General features: G+C 49.4%; 1 protein-coding gene across 3 annotated transcripts in view; it reads right to left on the bottom strand.

Moving 5' to 3' along the window:
* Window positions 1-782: 782 nt before the first annotated feature.
* Window positions 783-19,707, bottom strand: part of DOPEY2 (dopey family member 2) — a 62,140-nt gene continuing 43,215 nt past the window's right edge. The window contains exons 25-38 of one of the 3 annotated variants that reach the window (XM_014535634.1): window positions 17,897-17,952; window positions 17,399-17,503; window positions 17,244-17,310; window positions 15,130-15,274; window positions 12,419-12,504; window positions 11,839-11,948; window positions 11,575-11,721; window positions 10,594-10,655; window positions 9,593-9,721; window positions 8,266-8,402; window positions 6,780-6,835; window positions 5,458-5,619; window positions 1,750-1,879; window positions 783-1,274 (exon numbers count right to left, since the gene is read on the bottom strand). In XM_014535634.1, the coding sequence (XP_014391120.1) occupies window positions 1,023-1,274; window positions 1,750-1,879; window positions 5,458-5,619; window positions 6,780-6,835; window positions 8,266-8,402; window positions 9,593-9,721; window positions 10,594-10,655; window positions 11,575-11,721; window positions 11,839-11,948; window positions 12,419-12,504; window positions 15,130-15,274; window positions 17,244-17,310; window positions 17,399-17,503; window positions 17,897-17,952 (1,644 nt within the window). In that variant the 3' untranslated portion in view covers window positions 783-1,022. Of the gene's footprint in view, window positions 1,275-1,749; window positions 1,880-5,457; window positions 5,620-6,779; window positions 6,836-8,265; window positions 8,403-9,592; window positions 9,722-10,593; window positions 10,656-11,574; window positions 11,722-11,838; window positions 11,949-12,418; window positions 12,505-15,129; window positions 15,275-17,243; window positions 17,311-17,398; window positions 17,504-17,896; window positions 17,953-19,707 lie in introns of those variants that run through there. The other 2 variants (XM_014535635.1, XR_313286.1) reach the window with 2 other exon arrangements.

Here is a 19,707-nt window from a genome sequence, read left to right as displayed (position 1 = left end):
CTGACCCATCGTTCGTCAGGCCCCAGCCCGTCTGCGGAGAGGACGGCTGCGAGCACTGTCAGGACAGCACAGCAGGCGTCACCGGGCCAGGGAAGGGACTGCACGCTGCGGCCGAGACGGGCGCGACACAGGCAGGTCTGGGAGGCCAGCCGCAGCAGAGGGGTGCCCAGCCAGGACTCCACGGGGGGTGGTTGGCAGAAGACCAACCTAAGGGTTAGACAGGCTTGGAGACAGTGGGGTGACATGCTGCCAGGCTGGGGGCCCGTGCCTGGGGAGGGACCACTTTAATGAGCAGCGATGTGTGCACAGGGGCAGAGGTCCCGGAAGGAGTGAGGGGGAGGGAAGAGTCCGAGAGGGAGTTTCCCTAGAGCTGTTTGGGGCACCAGAGGCTCCGAGAGCACGCTGATTGGCCTACGTTAACTGGAACGTGCTGGCAAGGTCACGGTGGAACATATTTATGGTGACAGCTGTGAGAGCTGAAAACTAGGCATTTCTTACGCACCTGAATGGTGCAAACACATGATTTTAATGGGCAGGAGTTAAATACACTCAGATGGCCTCTTCAAGCACCCACTGCTGAATGGGCAATTATTGTTTTCAGAAAATACATTTTAGTTCTAAAATGTGGTACTAAAATAGACACTTTAAAGGAATGTGTGTGAAAGGTTAAAAATAATATTCAACCAGTTAGTTTTTAGAGAAACAGACTAGGCAGACCCATGTGTCAACGTCGACAAAGAGAATGACTCTTCATACTTTACTTCAACTTACAGATTTTGTGCAATCGTTAGATGATATATTAACTTTATTTTCTTTACATAAATTGAGGAAGAAACGTATAATTCAATCCACATATATTACAAGGCCTTTGGGGAAGTGTGACTGGTTGCTCAGCAGGAAATGACCTGAAGTCCATGTCCCAGCGAAACTAGCGTGTCTGCAAAGCCTGCCTGGCCGCTCCCTGTGCAGAATCCGCTTCCGCTGAAGACTCAGTAAAGGGACGAAACCAGCTGTCTCGGAGGCTAACATTCCAGATGCTCCAGAAAATCGCACTCCACACACCCCTCCAGCTGTTTCAGGACCCTCGGGCTGTCCATGACAGGGCCCTCCCCGAGGGGAGGACCTCGGGTGTCCGCGGGCGGCTTGCTTTGGGCTTTAAAAGCACAGTTTAGCGTCTTGAAGAACGGCATCAGCTGCCTCAGGCTGGACACCGAGTGCTGGCGCAGAAGAGGGAATCCACTCTGCATGGTGATCTCATCACAGCTGCTGATTTCCTGGCAAAAACAAGCACAAAACAAAAAGACCATACAAACGACATGTCTCAGCTAAGGGCTAGAGATCCAAGTGAAGTGCATGCGGGCGGCCAGTCCCAAGAGACGGTTCTTCATGCACCTCATGTCAGCTCTAAGGACAGCGGCAGACACGCAAAGGCTAGGTCTTCAAGCGACCTTTCCCACCAGATTTCACCCAAAGCCCACCCCACGGGAGGCCCCTGCCCTCCTCTGAGTAATAAACTGCGTCGACATGACTGTGTGAGCCAGGGAGCTTTGCCTCTTAGCAGCTGGGATGGGAGAGTGACATATAAATGCAAAACTAAAGATGGGATTTGTAACCATCTCCAAGTTTTAATACTCAGGTAAATTTTGAAAATGATTCCAAGTGACTAAAATCAGGTGGCGTACTGACATACTTCCCTTAGCCCTTCTCCCGTCTTCCATAAGTAGACATTTTGGAAAGGAAAACACCTACCCCATATTTTAACTTTAGAAGTTCTAGAATCCTCACGGTGTGGGGCGTGCATTCCTGCTGACCCTCCTCCAGCTCTGCCGGGAGGGCGGGGCCCTCTGTGTCCACCTCGGGAACAAACGCCCACCGGTACCTGCAGGGAGAATGCAAGGTCAGCATGCTGCTCAGAGCCTCTTCGACAGTTACTGCGCTAAAATCCTTGTACCACACAGCTCACCTGGGCAAAGTGTGCAGCCCAATGGCTTCTAGTATATTGCAGAATTGTACATCCATCCCCATAATCAATCTTAGACTATTTTCATTACCCGAAAAGAATTCCTGCTCAGCCCCCTCTCAGTCCCCTCCACCCCTTCCATCTAGGCAACCACTCATCTAGTTTCTATCCCGCAGTTGCTTATTCTGGGCATTTCCTACCAATGGAATTACAGAACACGGGTCCGTGTGCCTGGCTTCTTTCCCTCACACATGTTGTGGAGGCCCCTGCATGGTGGCGGGTGCCAGTGCTCCCTTCGTATTTACCACGGAACGACCCCGCTGTGCGACAGACCTCATGTCACTTTCCACTCAGCACCTGATGGGCAGCGGGGCCGTCTCCTTTCTTTGCCTGTTAGGAATAATGCTGCTCTGCATATTCATGTACATCAGCACCCACTTTTTAAAAAGTCTTTCTTTTTAAGAACAGTTTTAGGTTCACAGCAAAGCTGAACAGAAAGGACAGAGTTGCCAAGCACCCCCTGCCCCCCAGGCATGGCCTCCCCACTATCACATCCCCCACCGGAGCGGTGCGCACGCATCATCACTACCCTGGGTCACGGTTCACCACGGGCTCCCTCTCGCTGCTGCTAGGCATCCCGTGGGTCTAGAGCAGTGGTTCTCAACCTGTGGGTCGAGACCCCTTTGAGGGTCGAATGACCCTTTCACAGGGGTCGCCTAAGACCATTGGAAAACACATATTTTCCATGGTCTTAGAGACACCGCTCCTCTATCCGTCTCCAGGCGGGTCCGCCCACATGCAGATACGCCCACATATGAGTACCCGGCGGATTAAAGGGTCGAGGCATTAGGAAGGTTGAGAACCACTGGTAGACTAATACACAGTGACACGTGCCGTTGTTATAGTGAAAGCAGTTTTAGGGGTAAAGTAGGCAGGTTTAGGGAGCTTCAGGAATGAAAAAGGTCCATGGGAAGGAATGAGACTTGAAGGCGCCAGGGTGTTATCTTATTGTACAGAGGACAGAGGAATGCCACAGGCAAACAGAAATACATCTGGCCTAAGCAACGAAGACACCATAACCCGAGGACAGACAGGGTAACTGGCCTGAGCATTGAAGTGACCATAAGTCAGGCCAAAAGCAGCCCTGACTGAGGAGCAGGGAGGCTGTAAGATTCGGCTTCTCTGCCAGCACAGCTGGGAGAGCTACAAGATCAACCAACAGTGACCCCAACCGACACAGGTAACCACACGAGGAAAAGTGCAGGTGTTCGAGTCGTGGAAGCTGAGCACAGGGCTAAGGTCCCACGATAGAAAAGGGGCTCTCCAGCCTGTTTAATGCCTCAAGACAGAGCGGCAGTCATCCTTCTCAGGGGTACCTCTGTCCGTCCAGAGGGACAGAGTCTGAGGCTTAGAATTTACTTATTTATTTATAAATATATTTTTATTGATTTCAGAGAGGAAGGGAGAGGGAGAGAGATAGAAACATCAATGATGAGAGAGCATCATGGATCGTCTTCTGCCTCCTGCACACCCCCCACTGGAAATGGAGCCCACAACTGGGCATGTGCCCTTGACCAGAATCGAACCCGGGACCCTTCAATTCGCAGGCTGATGCTCTACCCACTGAGCCAAACCAGCTAGAGCTAGGCTTAGAATTCAGAATTAAGGTTTTGAGGAAGTGTCTGCTTGCAATACAGTTTCTGTACTTTTCACCTATCACCTTTGGTCTGTGGCTTCATTCTTCTAAAGCAATCACTCTGCTCAATAAAACCACCCACTCAATAGCACACTCAGCAGTTTCACTGCCTGAAGAAGCCCGAGCTCTGCCTCCCTCCCCGACCCCGGGCACCTCTGATCTTTCTACTCTCTTCCTGGTTTTGCCTTTTAAGGGATGTTATGTAGTTGGGATCACACAGCATGTAACCTTTTCACATCGGCTTCTTTCATGTGGTAACAAGCATTTAAGGACACACGTTTAACCACAAACATTCCCACATGATTACCCTCCTTAGTGGAATGGAACGAGAGGAGTGGTGTCTGGCACAAAACTAAATGATGAGCAGCAGCTGTGTGAAGCCCACAGGAAATGTGAGCCAAGAGGGGCAGTGTGAATTGGAGACGGTATGTCCCAATCTATATATACAAATCTCTCTATATAAAAGGCTAATATGCTAAGTGTCCCTCCACCTGCCTGACCAGTCACTATGATGCGCACTGAACACCAGGGGGCAGATGCTCAACGCAGCAGCTGCCGTGACAGGCACGGAGAAATGGCACCACTGACCTGGCGCCCACAAAGCAACACTCGGCTTCCCCAAGTGGGACACAGGCCCCGCCACCACCCCAGAGCGACAGCCCACCAAATCGCAGCCAACACTGCTGAGACCCCCATGGCGCAAAATGCGGTCCACAGCCCAGCCCAGCACGAAATGGTTGCTGTGGGTGCCAGGTAATGACGTCATGTAGCAACACCTGGCTTCCTCTCCCTAGCAACTAGTCTCCTTGGAGTTTCTTCAGCCCAGGAACATGACTGCTTTATAGCCAGGTGGAAGCATTTTACACTTTAACCAAATGTCTGTGAAGCGTTTTACCGTGCCTCATCTCATTTGATCCTCACAGAAGTCCTGGAGTAGGTAAATAGGAGACTCAGTGGAATCCTATTTTCTTTTCATTAGCCGGAAAATAGAGATTTAGAAAGCTTAGAAACTTGATCCGACTGAAAAGAAGAAAGAAATGGTGGACCTTGAAAATGACTTCAGGTTTTTTCACTGCACAGAATATAGTCAAACACTGCTCTAGTTAAATATTTTACCCTTTGTTCTTCCTGTGTGATCTACAATAATAATCTGCTTCGTGTTGATATTTACTGCTGTGTTGCTGACAATTACCTGAAAGAGAAGTTGGGGTGCTTCACTGGGCTGGGAAAAGTTTAGCTAAATCAGAAAGCAGGTCTAATTAAGCAAGTTTATTCTATATCTATAAAAGGCTAAGTTGACTTGCGCATGCACAATACACATAAAGCTCTCGCTGGCACCAATCGCACGCATGTTTCCATCTGTCATTGTCGATCGTGAATTTGGTTGACACTTCTATTATAGAGAAAGGGCGAATAACGATATTAAAATATTTCTTCTAATTAATTTCCTTTCAATGTGCACAAATCCGTGCACTGGGCCACTAGTTATTTAATGAAAAACAAAGACAACAAACAAATCTACACAAATGCAGTGAGGACCACCAGTGCATAACTCTTGTTTTATAAGCATTTAGTAGCAAAAAGCATTTAAACACACACACACACACACACACACACACACACACACACACACACAACACACTACTGTGAGCCAAATTCACAAAACCACTGTGTCAGTAATCTGAACCTCAGTGTGCCGAGTGGGCTCACTGGCCACCAGTAAGTGTACTGTGGCTTCTCACATGCTGTACAGGAAAGGCCCTCCTACTTCTAAGAGGACACGAGGTCTTACAGGACTTACGTCTGAAATAAGGGCATCTGGTCAGGTGGAAAAGAAAGTGCCGTGTCCAGGAATTTGCAAGCTGATAAATAGAAGATGAGTTCGCTCTGGGGCATGTCCCCCATTGAGGGCCCATTTCCGTCAGGAACTGAAACTTTTGTTTTGTTGATTTTATTGCTGCTTCTATAAATGTGCAGAAAAAGAAACTCGTTAGAAGCTCATTCGAATCTGCTGCAGTCCCTCTGCGGATGCAGCTATAACAGTGAAGTGCTGGGCCTCTCTGACTTTATCTATTCAAGCAGCTTTGTTCGCATGGCCTTCAGGCAAATAGCTTTTTGCATACAGACACGCGAATCATTAGAGGAATTCTGCTTGTGGCTTGAGTTTTACAAAAATGGCCCTTACCAGAAACTGCCTCTCCCAGGAGATAAGGAAAGTATGTATTGTTTATCAAAGATCTGCAGGAACTTCTGGTCTATAGACTAAGCACAACCTCTCCCCACCTATGCCTGGAGTTGTCAATCACTTCTGCCCCTCCCACCTGTCCACCCCTTGACATAAAAAAAGCCTGAACTCTGCACTTTCTTTCTTTTTTTTTTTTAAATATATTTTATTGATTTTTTACAGAGAGGAAGGGAGAGAGACAGAGAGCTAGAAACATCGATGAGCGAGAAACCTCGATCAGCCACCTCCTGCACATCTCCTATTGGGGATGTGCCCGCAACCCAGGTACATGCCCTCGACCGGAATCGAACCTGGGACCCCTCAGTCCGCAGGCCGACGCTCTATCCACTGAGCCAAACCGGTTTCAGCTCTGCACTTTCTTAAGATGAATTTGAAGTACAGTGGGGCCTTGACTTACGAGTTTAATTCGTTCCGTGACGGAGCTCGTAACTCAAATTACTCGTATGTCAAATTACTGTGACATTAGCTGCGCCAACTAGCGGTGGGGTATCTGAAGCTGGCTCATAACCTGAATTTTAGCTCGCAACTCAAAGCAAAAAATCAGCCAAGAGACGGCTCGTATCTCAAAAAACTCGTTAGTCGGGACACTCATAAGTCAAGGCCCCACTGTACCATTAAGTCCCATCTTCTAGGTTGGTGCCTTCTTGATCAATAATCTTTCCTTACTCCAAACTCTGACGTTTTGACCTTTGGCCTTACGAACTTAGGACTGGTATCATAATGCCCATAAAAAGGGTTTTTCCTTTTAAGAAATGATCAAAATAGCTGGTCCCTTCATAAGAACTTCAAGAAAATGGTACTTAGCGTGATGTTAGGTAACCCTACATCACAGAGTGACGTCCACTAACCTTCACGCATGTGCACAGACCCTTCCTTACCTCAATGATTCCTCATCCTCTTTCAGATCGTCCTCGAGCTGTATGAATGCCTGAATCTTGAAAATAAAATGTGAATTCAAGTTACTATTCGAGAGAGATTAAACCTAGCTTAGTGTCTAAAATTCATATGTCCATAAAAAGTAGCAAATAGAGCAACAAAACAAAACAAAACAAAAACAATCAACAAAATGAAAAGATACCGCAGCTGTTAAAGAGAAAACCACAGGACCAAAATGGCATCACTTGTGCTGAAGCCTGTGACACCGAACTTAGATTTAATACCAGGAGTAGCTGGGGTTGCAACCTCTTCCAAAAACACAATCCTAATCAGCCAGTCTGGAATTTTCTGGTCAACACCAATGAGGTCATCTGTCACAAGGGCCCTCACATTTCCCAAAAGAGCAAGCAATCTGCTTGATAAAGCCCCTCCCACCCTGTGTCCTGGAATCCTTTCTCTTTCCTAAGAGCCTCCTTGCCCCGCCCTGCCCCTATCTTCTGCACTAAGTTTCTAAAGATCAGGTGGTCCAGCTCTTCCGGCTGCAGGAGGAAGCACCCTTACAGAGATTCCCCTGCGGAGGGGAGCTTCTACTCGGTTTTCAGAGCTTCTCCCATGTCTGCTGTGTCTTAGTTAACAAGCCTAAAATAATACTGATGCCAAAAAGGTACATGTTGGGGTAACAAATTCTGTTCCCCTATAACAGCATAATGCCTCCCGTTAACACTGCTGTATGGTTTATATGAAAGCTGTTGAGAGAGGAAATTCTAAGAGTTCTCATCACAAGGAAAAACTCTCTCCTTTATGTATCTATATGAGGTAACAAAAGCAACTGAACTTCGGTGGCAATCATTTCTCAACACATATAAATCAGATTACTATGCTGTACACCTTAAACTTATGTACTACTGTATGCCCCTTATAGCTCAATAAAACTGGAAAACCCAGCATGTTCTCCCTCCCCGAGCATGCCCACATCTTTCTTCCCTCTCAGGATCCATGTCCCAGATTCTAAGGGACCCCATGAGACTGGCAACCAGGGGAGCAATGGGCAGTGGCAGCTCATTCTGGGCTCAACCCCAAACTTGTCTTCCAGGCCCCCTTTTCTCTGACTTTCCAGTGAGCCAGAGCAGCCCCGCCTCGGCCCTCCTGTTGCTTCTTCTATCCTAGGCCCCTCCTTGTTTTACTGTCCCAGCTTTAATAAACACACCCTCAAAAAAACCAAACAAACCCCAAAACTCTTATGCTGTTTGTACAGTAACGTGCTGCACAGGCTTGTGGCCTAGGAGCAGACCACACCGGACAGCCAGGTGTGCAGCAGGTGTGCCATCTAGGTGTGTAAGAGCCTCTATGATGTCCACACAACCACGAACTCGCCTAACGACTCACTTCGCAGAACGCATCCCCACTGTCAAGTAGCGCATGACTGTATATGAGAAAGCATTTGTGAAAGCTCCAACTTCTCTTGCAAGGGTAAGAATTTGTACTTACTAATTCAGAGACCATTATTGGCCACAGGGAAGTCAAATGCTGGGGAGATATTCTTAGCAGCAAAACTCTGAAAAAAAGAAACATCTGAGCAGCAACTAGGGGTGTCTGTCCAACTCTGAGATTGTCTGTCAGGCGTTCTAGGGAAAGAAGATTTTCAAGATGTCACACAAATATGCAGTTTGGAGTTTCTCAGCAGACAAAAAAGAGAAATGGAATTGTCAATGCTTCAACATTTCCCAACCACCCAGGTAAGAAGCGGGTGCTGGGGAGATGTCTGTGCCCTGGTCTACCCGGCCTCCTCGTCCTTGGCCTTTGCTGAAGGAAGGGGTTCCCGTGGCTCTCATTCCCCTGCCACAGTGGAGGAGAAAGGCATGAACTTTTGGCTCAAGCCAGAAAGCCACTGGCTGACCAATGACCACCTATATTTTCCCATAAGAGTATGAAATATGGGGCACAGAAACCAAAGACGGGCCTTGGTGAGGGTGGGACCACAGACCATACAGGCTGGTTGGGAGGTGACACTGTATTTTGGTGGTGGGAAGTAGGAAGTGGAATGAGTGAATAAAATAGATTTGTTCATGACAACAATTTTAATTCCTGCAGGGGAAAAAAGTGTTGTGAGTTCAACTAGCCCCTAATAGTCTTTCCCATTTGTCTACTGAAATAATTGTTGTACAACGTGATTTTCCCCGTAATTTAAGGTTTCTTAGGAACATAAACTGCCACAGCAAACAGCTGAGCAGCAAACAGCTGAGCTACGGTCCTGCTGGTGCGATTCCTGCAGCACCGCAGTGACACCCTTCTCTGTATCTGATCTTGCTCCCTGGTGTTTTTTTGTCGCCTTTGCAAGCACAAAGGATCATGCACAGCTCAGACACCTGCCAAGCACGCTGGCATTTAAACGAGCGTTTCTGCTTCTGGTTCTGGACAAGATGGAATAAGTATATTACGTTCTATTTCTCTCTCTAACGGAAATTTTAAAAAACTACCCTTGAACAAAATACATAAACCAACCAGCGGAAAACTGAAAGGTGAGGGATAGGGGGCAGGACTGGCTAGGAACCTGGGGACTCAAGGAATGACCTGGAGGTGAGGTCCGTGGGGTTAAACTTTATTTTTTTAAGTTTCATTCCGGCCTGGGCAGATGCCAGTCTCTGAACACGGGCACCCTGATGTGGGCGCAGAGCTGATCCGTGCAGGACCCTGAGGAAGGGATGGGAAGTGTGCCGTGCACCTGGGGAGCCAACTCACACAGCTTAAAGGGAACAGTGTCACCTCCAGATCTTCCCGGTCCCCAACCAGGGCTTCTGTGGGGGTGGCTTCTTACCTTGTATCAGGGGAAGGTACAGGTGGTACTGGTCGAGTTCGCCACTGAAGACAGCAAAAGCCTGGCGCTTTAGCAGCATGGCTTTCTGCTCAAAACTTGGGAACAGTTTTAAGGAACTGCTCTGCATGCCTAGAATAAACACAGGACGTAAGTCCCATTTAGTGAGAAATGATAGGAAATTCATACTAGTGCAATTCTTAGCTTCCCTGGTGAAAAACCATGATCTTGATTAAGTAAAGGCATGTGGTAATCACTTGCATATTTATTTGTAAAAATACTTATTTCTTTAGGAAAAAACTGGTTTTTATTGATTTCAGAGAGAGGAAGGGAGCAGGAGATAGAAACATCGATGAGAAACAACACATGCCTGGGCTGATGGCATGTGCCCTGACTGGGAATTGAACCAGTGACCTCCTGGCACATGGGCATATGCTCAACCAATTGAGCCACCCTGGCTGGGCCAAATACTTATGTCTTTAATGAGACTAGTGATAAGGGATTAGAACAGTGGTTCTCAACCTTCTGGCCCTTTAAATACAGTTCCTCATGTTGTGACCCAACCATAAAATTATTTTTGTTGCTACTTCATAACCGTAATGTTGCTACTTTTATAAATCGTAATGTAAATATCTGATATGAAGGATGGTCTTAGGCGACCCCTGTGAAAGGGTCGTTCAACCGCCAAAGGGGTCGCGACCCACAGAACCGCTGGATTAGAAGAAGATACTCTTCTAATAAATTACAGTAAACTTATAATGACTCTGTAATGTATTTCTCCACAATAAAGTTGCAAAAGAGCTTTGCTAAGGAATGTTGCCAACACCGGGAGCTGGGAAGGCTCCCTCGTCTAGTCCTGACGTACTGCACTCATCACACCCCAGTTTGCGGCTCAGGTGGTGCCATGAAGGTGCAAGTGGGGCTCTGAACTACGTGGGCAAAGCTGATGACAGTGGCGTTGGTCCCTCAAAGTGTGACTTACGTGCAAGTAACAGAGAACTCACTCATTAAATCTTTAAACATTGTTTTCTCATGAGTCAGAAGATGGTCAACAATGGACTTCCAACTGGATATTTAAAAAAAGCAAAATTAGTTAAATATGCAAAAGATGACAGTCTGATTAAAAGCATCAAGAAAAGACCATGCCCCTTTAAGATCTATTAAAAACCACATTCTGAAAAGTTAGTGAAAGGAGTAGTTTTTATATGAGGGAGAGCTAAGCAAGAGCTTTTCATTTATAAGCGTGACAGGGAATAACTAACGGAACGAGTAACACAGGAGTGGCGAGTAACTCCCAGTTCCCACAACAGAAAACATAAACTGTCAGGTACTCTGGCTTTTCCCAGGTTGCCCTTAAATACGTTCACACTTGTGTTGATGGGAAGAACGGGGAGCAGTGAAGACAAATACGTGTCTTCCAGGGGGCCCCCCAAAGGGCAACAGGGTTATAGGGTGCGAGCCACACAAAGAAAGCTGACCAATCTCCGCCCTCCTCCTCCGTTAATAAAGACACGCTCAGCCACGCCAGGAGGACATCACTGAGTGGTTTTGTGACCTCCGAGAAAAAGGCGCGGGAAGTTCACCTTGCAGCTGGATCTCCACGGACCTCAGCTGTCCGCGCAGGGCCGGGCACTGCAAGGTCAGTGAGGACTCGTCAGTGTGAGTGGGGAAGGGCAAGGACGGGCAGTGCCCAATAGTCCGTGATTACAAGACAAAGCAGCCCGGGACCAAGAACCGCTGGGACCCCATAGTAAGCCTTCAGAGTAATACTATCTCTTCACTGAAATTCTTTTAATAAAAAAAGCACCTTCGTATTTTTAAAAAACTTAATTCCTGCCCCAGGAATACCCAGTGAGACGGGTTTGTGACAGATGTCCCAGTATTGGGGCTAATGCTAACTCTGCTGCTGTCTCGGGTGTGGAATGATTTATGAGACGATTTCCCAGGTGGGGACTGAGGACATGGGATAGGACAGCCTTCCTTACTGCACACAAGACGTATCCATCTGGAAGAACGCGGGGTCCAGGAACAAGTCCAGCACTTCTTTCTTCCAGGCCCGCTTCGTGTAGGCGTAGCCGCTCAGAGAGCTCAGCAGCTGGGCGCCCGCCCGGAAGCTGGGCATGTTGTAGGCACTAAATGGGGGCGGCAGGGGAGGGGTCAAGGTCAGAGGCTGCCCAGGAAAGCCACCGGCTGCATTTCCCATAACCTGCTGTCCTGCACAGATGGAGGGTACAACGCAGGCACGTCACCTGTGGTTGCGCAGGTACGGGAACACGTAGTAGAGCAGGCGGGAGACCAGCGGCACAGCTTTCTCCTTCTCGTCGCTGCGGTAGACCATGTCCAGGAGAGACGCCAGAACCTGGAGCGGGGTTGCAAGATCAGAGAAATCTTCTGAACCAAGGGAGGGAAAGAAGGTAGTCCTCAAGGTGTGAACAGCCTAACACAGTGATGGCGAACCTATGACACGCGTGTCAGAGGTGACACGCGAACTCATTTTTTTGGTTGATTTTTCTTTGTTAAATGGCATTTAAATATATAAAATAAATATAAAAAATATGTCTTTGTTTTACTATGGTTGCAAATATAAAAAAATGTCTATATGTGACACGGCACCAGAGTTAAGTTAGGGTTTTTCAAAATGCTGACACGCCGAGCTCAAAAGGTTCACCATCACTGGCCTAACAAGAACCTCCCGGTGCAGCTGGAGGCCGAGACCAACGAGCCCACCTGGGACGCGCAGCCCACACACCCTGGCACCTGAGAAGACATCTTCCCAAAGGTTCAGGACGCAATCACTTCCGTAGGGATGACGGTCAGGTGTGTGCTTACCTCCGCCAGCAGAGAGAGGGCCTGCACGCTGTACACCGAGGGGGCGGACGCGGACACCATGGCCGAAGCAGCGGCAGCAGCATCTGCTAACAAAGGAGCATCTGTGTGTAACCATGATGGACGGGTCGCCACTGAGCCCTCATGAACAGGAGTCATGAGCCCCCAGCTTTCACACTGATTATGTACAGGGATGTAACGTAGGTATTCTTCTCTGTCAACACGCTTCATTTCAGCACCGAACCATCTGTATATTTTGATCAAATACATTAGCACCGACTGTCTTCCTCCCCATGTCCAGTCTCGGCATCATTCTTGGAACTTCAACCTTCCTTTGGATGATCTACTGAACACCCTGGCCTCTGAGCCCTTGACATTTTCTCTTCCAAAAATCTTTTACTCTGCTCAGCCAGCCACTGTCACTTTTACTCTGCTCAGCCAGCCATCATATCCTTGGCCTCAAAATTTCCAAAAACTCCATTTCCAGCATCTTGATAGGACCATTTTGTTTGTTTGTTTTTGTTAATCCTCACCTGAGGATATTTTTCCCATTGATTTTTTTTAGAGTGGGAGAGAGAGAAACATCGATGTGAGACACATAGACTGACTGCCTCTTGTACATGCCCTGACCGGGCCAGGGATCGAACCTACAACCCAGGTACACGCCCTTGATTGGAAATCGAACCCACAGCCCTTTGGTGGGAGAGCCAACGCATTCACCACTAAGCCACACAGGCCAGATCGAACCGTGTCTTTTTATCTTTCCTGCTCACATACTCCTGGAACCCTGCTCTGGCAAATCCTGAATCCGTGTACAGGCCTCCAACCCCTGAGTCTACCACCCTAACTGCCCAGCAACTCCTCCAGGTCTTCACTGCTCTACCTCCCCCACTACGCCCCATGGTCTAGCGTCGACCTCGCAAACATCCTTAACTCTCTTGCTTCTCTCCCTCTGAAGTTCCCACCTGGAGAAACGCAGTGCTGGCCAGGTAGCCTAGGTAGTTCTGTGTCGCTAAATGCTCTGAAACGATCCTGCTTTATTTCATGGGCATGAAACTCAAGAGACCCGATGCTACCAGGTAATCCCGCCACATGCTCTGCGGCACATGCTGCTTTCCACTCTGCGACACAATTCTTCCACATGCTCCCCCCACAGCCCTCACCACCCTCCCTCCTCAGCTGACAACCTCCCTTCATACATCAGTGAGAAAAAACACCTATGTTGAGTCAATCTTTGATTATCATCTTCCGAGCCCCCACACAAGTGCAGGCCCCGCCCACTTTGTTTGCTGTGGTGCCAGTCTCCAGGACACAGCGCGTGGCACATACCAGACACGTGCCTACACATGAGGACCTGCACGCCCACGGCACGCACAAAATCTTCCAGAGGAGAAAATCACGCCACTTCGAAGCCCCAGTCTATTTCCTGAGTTACAGGGCTGATGTGTAAACTGGGTCTGCATCCAGGCACTCGGATTTCTGGTACTCTATACTTTGCAAATTAAGTCTTACTGAGAAGCTCAAGGTTCACCTCGAGCTTTAGAAAACTGATTTCTAAAATACATAAATAAATAAAATCTGGCAATTACTACAGCACTGTCTTGAGGTTAAAGTTCATTATTGCACCAAAGCCAGGCCCAATCCCGCCACTGGACACAGCTGAGTGGTGGAGACGCAGGTCAATCTCTAACCTTACACGCGGCAGAAACCTGAGGACAAATCAGCCAGGGGATGCACGGCTCTTTTCCTAGAGAAGAGCCACCAGCACCGCCGCGAAGGCATGGTTGCTGGTTTACATCAGCCAGTGATGGGATCCTAGGTACAGTATCTCGTGCAAACCACTAAATAGCTGTCAGACGAATATGGGCGGTGGCATCACTGTGTCCAGCACACGCCCTCCCTCCTCCTCCTGGGAGCAGAACCTGCTTTCAGGCGGGAGCCCAGTTCTCGAGGCGCCGTGCACCAATTCTCCACCCCCCCCACCCCCCCCGCGCCCCCTGCTCTGTCAGCCTCACAGGACTTGACTAACCTCATCTGGGCACCGTGCCTAAAACAGGTATCAAACCCGGCTTTTCACTTGAGGCAAACAGTTTTGTGTTGTTTTTGGATTTCTGATAAGTATACTTGTCTAGTGATCTTTAGGGCCTTGGCAATTGACAAGCTGCACTACGGCATTTAATTCAGACTCTTCTAGAATGTCTGGCTGACGGGTGGGCCTGCAGCAGATGATGAGTCTCCCGACCATTTTCCTAGGCAGCTTTAAGGAGTAATAGGCTGGGTGTGCCTAGTCTATGTGACCTCCCTTTTCAAGTCTTCACATGCAGGCAATGATGAAACATGAGGGCCCCGAGAGGCAAGGGTGTGTAAGCCAGAAATGAAATACACAATGTCAACTGCCTGACAACAGTTTGCTGGTTTACTGTTTCCACAGTCCCTCCCAGGCCCCCCCGCCAAAAAAAAAAATCCCTCCACATACATTCTCCTATATTTTCTATCCCACAAAGATTTCTATCACTGAGTCTTGGGAAGATCCTTCCCTGGACCCCACGCAGGCTCAGTGGGGGGTTAACAGTCATCGGGACACTGGTAGTGGCATCTGCTGTTTGTTACACATCCGACTTGTGCTGTGAGGAGTGAAAGCAGAGTTTACTTTTAAGGAAAAACCAGACCCGCCAGCGGGCAGCGGGCACCACTTTCTGACCTTCTACACCTACCGCACACATCCTCCTCGGCGTCCGAGTCTTCCAGGGAGACCTGAGGCTGCGCCTTCACCTCCAGGTTTCTGCTCAGCCAGCTGGTTTGTTCTAGGGAAGAGCCAGCAATGTTCGCCACGGCGTCCAGGATTTTTTGAGTGACTTCCTGGGAGGAATCGGGAGACAGAGGAAAGGAAGTTCGTTATGAAAAAGAATCTAAGAGCCTGAAAGAGCATTATCCAATAGAAATACAACGCAGCCACCACTGTGAGCGCGGGGGTAAGATTACATTTTCAGGGGTCAAAAGGGAGTTGAAAGAAACAAGTTGGTAATGCTGAACCCAACATGTCCAAAACCTTACCAACATGTAATCAGTACAGAAATTATTGATGACAGTTTGCATTCTTTTTGGGACTGTCTTTGACAGCGGTGTGATTTTACACTGACAGCACATTCAACTCAGAGGGACCACCTCTCAAGGGCTCAAAAGCCACACGTGGCAGTGACTACTGCACTGGCCGACGGAGCTAAAACAGTGTAAACAGGATGGCGTAGCTGCACAGAGCATCCAGCGGATTGCTTTTCATTAGAACCATGGGTTCTTGCTAGAGATGCACCTTTCAACAATAACACAAGGAACAAGATTAAAGAAGTGGACTCGACGGGGGTGGGAGGAGGAGGCATCCAGGTCAGTACGGTCAGCGAAGCACCTGCTCAGGTAGCTGGGCTAATGGGACAGGACCCTGGCAGGTTTCTCGGGCCAGCGTCACCGAGCGTCGCCAGTGAAGTGCGGCTGTGGGTCCTTGATACCTGAGGACTGCACAGCCCTGACGCCACTGTGAGCCCGGCAGTTGTGTTTGCATGAAGGGAGAGCACGCCTGCCTGGCTGCCTGCCAGGGGGGCGAGGAGGGTGCACGAGGCCAAAGCTCTGAAGGGGGAGGGGCTGGCTCCAGGTCAGGGGCCTGCACACTCATGATGATGCTTCTCCACAGGTAGAAGCCCAAGGAGCCACCTGGGCCTCCTACCGATGCTTTACTGCACCTTAGACGGCAGCGGTTCAGAACTCGGGCCTGGAGAAACCTTTCACACATGCCTGGGATCCGCACCATCAGCAAGAACAGCACCAAAGCCGGAAACATACATCCCAGCTGCCCTGGCCGGGGAGCTCAGTTGCTTAGAGTGTCCTCAGGGATGCCAAGGTTGTGGGGTGCATCCCCAGTCAGGGCACGTACAAGAATCAACCAATGAATCCATCAGTAACTGGAACAACAAACTAGTGCTTCTGTTTCTCTTTCTTTTTCTCTCTCAAATCAATAGATAAAAATTAAAAAACTAAAAAACCAAACAAAACCCACATATACCCTAGCTTACATCAAAGCCTTTGACTAAAAAAGCCTTTTAAAAGTATACTGGCCCTAGCTGGGTTGACTCAGTGGCTAGAGTGTTGGCCTACAAACTGAAGGGTCCCGGGTTTGATTCTGGTCAAGGGCACGTACCTCAGTTGCAGGCTCCCGGCCCTAGTTGGGGGCATGTGAGAGGCAACCAATCGATGTCTCTCACATTGGTGTTTCTCTCTGTCTCACCCTCTCCCATCCACTCTCTCTAAAAATCAATGGAAAAAATATCCTCGAGTGAGGATTAAAAGTCCCTATACTGGCTGAAAAATAGCGATTTTCTAACTCCATCATTATGTCTGTTTATAGTTGCATTGCACTCTAAAGAGAATATTTTCCTTCTCCTCTGGGTGAGTTTTACCTTTAATTTTCAGCATTTTGAAATTCCCTGTGATTATGTATTGCTTTAATTGGGTTTAGGGGGTTGGAGGAGAGAAAGTGTTTAAGGAAGAAAATCCATGCATAGAGATAGACTTTTTATTGCAATCATGCTTCAGGCGAGTTCCACTTGCACCTGTGCAGTGGGAGAGGGCAGCTCGCACCGTCCCCGGCAGGTGCTCAAGCTGAACCCGGAACCTCCACAGGGAGGTCAAACCCTCTGAAGTCAAAAGGAGGAAGTGAGGCCTGAGCAGAGGTGCAGATCCAGGTTGGATTCTGCCCAGTGCTGATTATCTACAACGCAACCCTCAGAAGAGGCACAGCCCTTGGGGAAGGTAGCAACCCGCCACTTTCCACACAGACCTGCAGGTCCCTCTGATCCTTCTTGCTCTCCAGGCTGGGCGTGCGTGTCACAAAGTCGTTGAGCATGCTGTGGGGAGACAGTCAGCGTCAGGCGGGAATGTGCAGGCATCACCCTCCCAGCAGCACCCGCGGGGATGTGAAGGCTGGACACGCACCTGAGGAGCAGGAAGTACCCCGGGGGGGCCAGGTTCAGCTGCGAGGACTCCCTCAGCACGCCCAGCAGCGAGGGGAAGTTCTCCTGCAAGGCTGTCGCTGGGAGCCTACGTCCAAACAGGAAAGAAACCAGCCATGAGCAAGTCAAAAGCAAACGCTCTCACAGCAGACTTTTGGTCCAGACGGTCGGAAAGCGGGGGAAGGAGGCATAGCTGACTGATCTGTTCATTCTTTTTTCGGTTACAACAGACACGTGTGCCAGGCCTCACCTAAGGCTTTGCTGGCAGCGTGTTCAGCACACAGCACACGGGTTTTATAATGTCAGCTGAGATCTTGCAGGAGGAAGAGGAGGGCCCAGGGCACTCCCATGCCTCGGGAAGGAGTCAGGACCCCACCGAAGCATTTCCTGCGCTAAGTAAAGCTCCGGTCATGAAGCCGAGAGGCGCAGCTGTTATCTGCAAGCTCTGCAGGAGGAGAAGGGGGTTGGGGGGCTGCACTACCTTTGGATGAAAACATAGCAGAACTGCAGCACAGGGACGTCCACGAGCGGCGACTTCTGAAAAGTAAAGCGAAACCCGTTACCCAAGTCGGTGGGAAGGGAATTCAAACAGAGAAGCGGACTCTGCATCCTAAGGAAGCAGGGGTGAGCCAGAGTCTTTAAATAGAGTAACAGCCGTGAAAGCATCCCCCACGTGCAACACAAATAAAGGCATCCCACGAGGTCCTAACCACCAGTGCCGCTAGAACACTTGCAGGGAGTCCCTCTCTGTGACCTGCTTTCTGTTCAGCTCTTACCAAGCGCGGGGGAAAGTGGACATTACCACTGACCCTCCCCAAACAGAGAGCTGGGGGCCAGGGCCGACCCTTCTGAAAACCTGGGACTAGCGACCGACAAGGGAAATGAAAACTTCTCATTCTCAGCTCAAGGAACCCCCTCAGAGTCAGCCCAGGCAACTTTCCCAAATCTCAAGTGGCTGGAGTCACTCAGGCAGTGGTTTCATCTGGGCTTGGGAAGAGCTCTGTGTAGAAATTATAGAGTTGAGCTAATTAACCGACTAACCACAAAACGTTAAGTTTGTCATTTGAGCAGCCAAAAACCAGCCAGGCAGTTACAATCTAGTGCTGTTGTTTTTTTAGCCTGGAGGCAGAAGTTGCAAAAACTTGCAGAAATTCAAGTAACACGAGGGAAGCACACCTACCCACGCCTAGTCTGTCTGTACAAAGGCTGTCGCGGAGCCCGCCAGGGCAGCCCGCCTGTGACGCCGTCCACAGGACAGCCCGCCAGCGCGGAAGGTCTACTCCAGGAGCCGAGACCCGCTTAGTCACCGTGCAGATCCAGCAGGAACCCACAGCCCTCCACCCGCTGCGCTCCTCCAGGGCCAAGTTACTCCACATTTATGAGCCACAGGGAAAAGTAACAAGACACCAGACATTCATGGGAGCCCGCCGACCTCCGACAGACGAGCGCCGTGGAGTCCCCACGGCCAGCGCTTGCTCACCATCCCAAGTGATGACCTTAATATCTAAAGGCAATATTCCTTGCTCTAACCGGTTTGGCTCAGTGGATAGAGCATCGGCCTGTGGACTCAAGGGTCCCGGGTTCGATTCTGGTCAGGGGCATGTACCTTGGTTGCGGGCACATCCCCAGTGGGGAGTGTGCATGAGGCAGCTGATTGATGTTTCTCTCTCATCGATGTTTCTAACTCTCTATCCCGCTCCCTTCCTCTCTGTAAAAAATCAATAAAATATATTAAAAAAGGAAAAACCAAAATGGCGGCATAGGTAAACACCGGAGATTGCTGCCTCGCATAACCACTTCAAGAATACAACTAAAAGACGGAACAGACATCATCCAGTACCACAGGAAGGCTGGCTGAGTGGAAATTCTACAACTAGAAGGAAAGAGAAAAGTATACCGAGACTCAGAGGAGGTGCAGTGCAGAAGTACAGAGGTACGGAGGCGTATGCAGAGAGGGCTGGCGGCTGAGGACACGGTCGTCTTTTTCAATCGGGAGGGAGTCTCAAGCTCTGAGCTCCAGTTCTGGGCGAGTCTCTGGGGACCCAGACTCATACGGGAGAAATGGACTGTCTGGCATCGGTGGGAACTTGAGGGCGGCTTTCTCTCAGAGGTGCTTGCAGCGATTGCCGGAACACTGAGAAGCAGGGCCTCTGAGGTCAGCCATAGCTGCTTGCTCCGCCCTGTTGATCCCCTGGGACCCCGCCCCGCCCAAGCCGCAAGTCACAAGTCACGCATGGAGGCTTTTGCATATGAAAGGTCTGGCCCTTTGCAATCTGAAAATTACCTAACAAA

This window comes from Myotis brandtii, unplaced genomic scaffold, assembly GCF_000412655.1.
Source record: "Myotis brandtii unplaced genomic scaffold, ASM41265v1 scaffold147, whole genome shotgun sequence".
NCBI lineage: Eukaryota > Metazoa > Chordata > Mammalia > Chiroptera > Vespertilionidae > Myotis > Myotis brandtii.
Note: the sequence above shows the minus strand (reverse complement) of the source record. Positions and strands in the feature narration are given on the sequence as shown.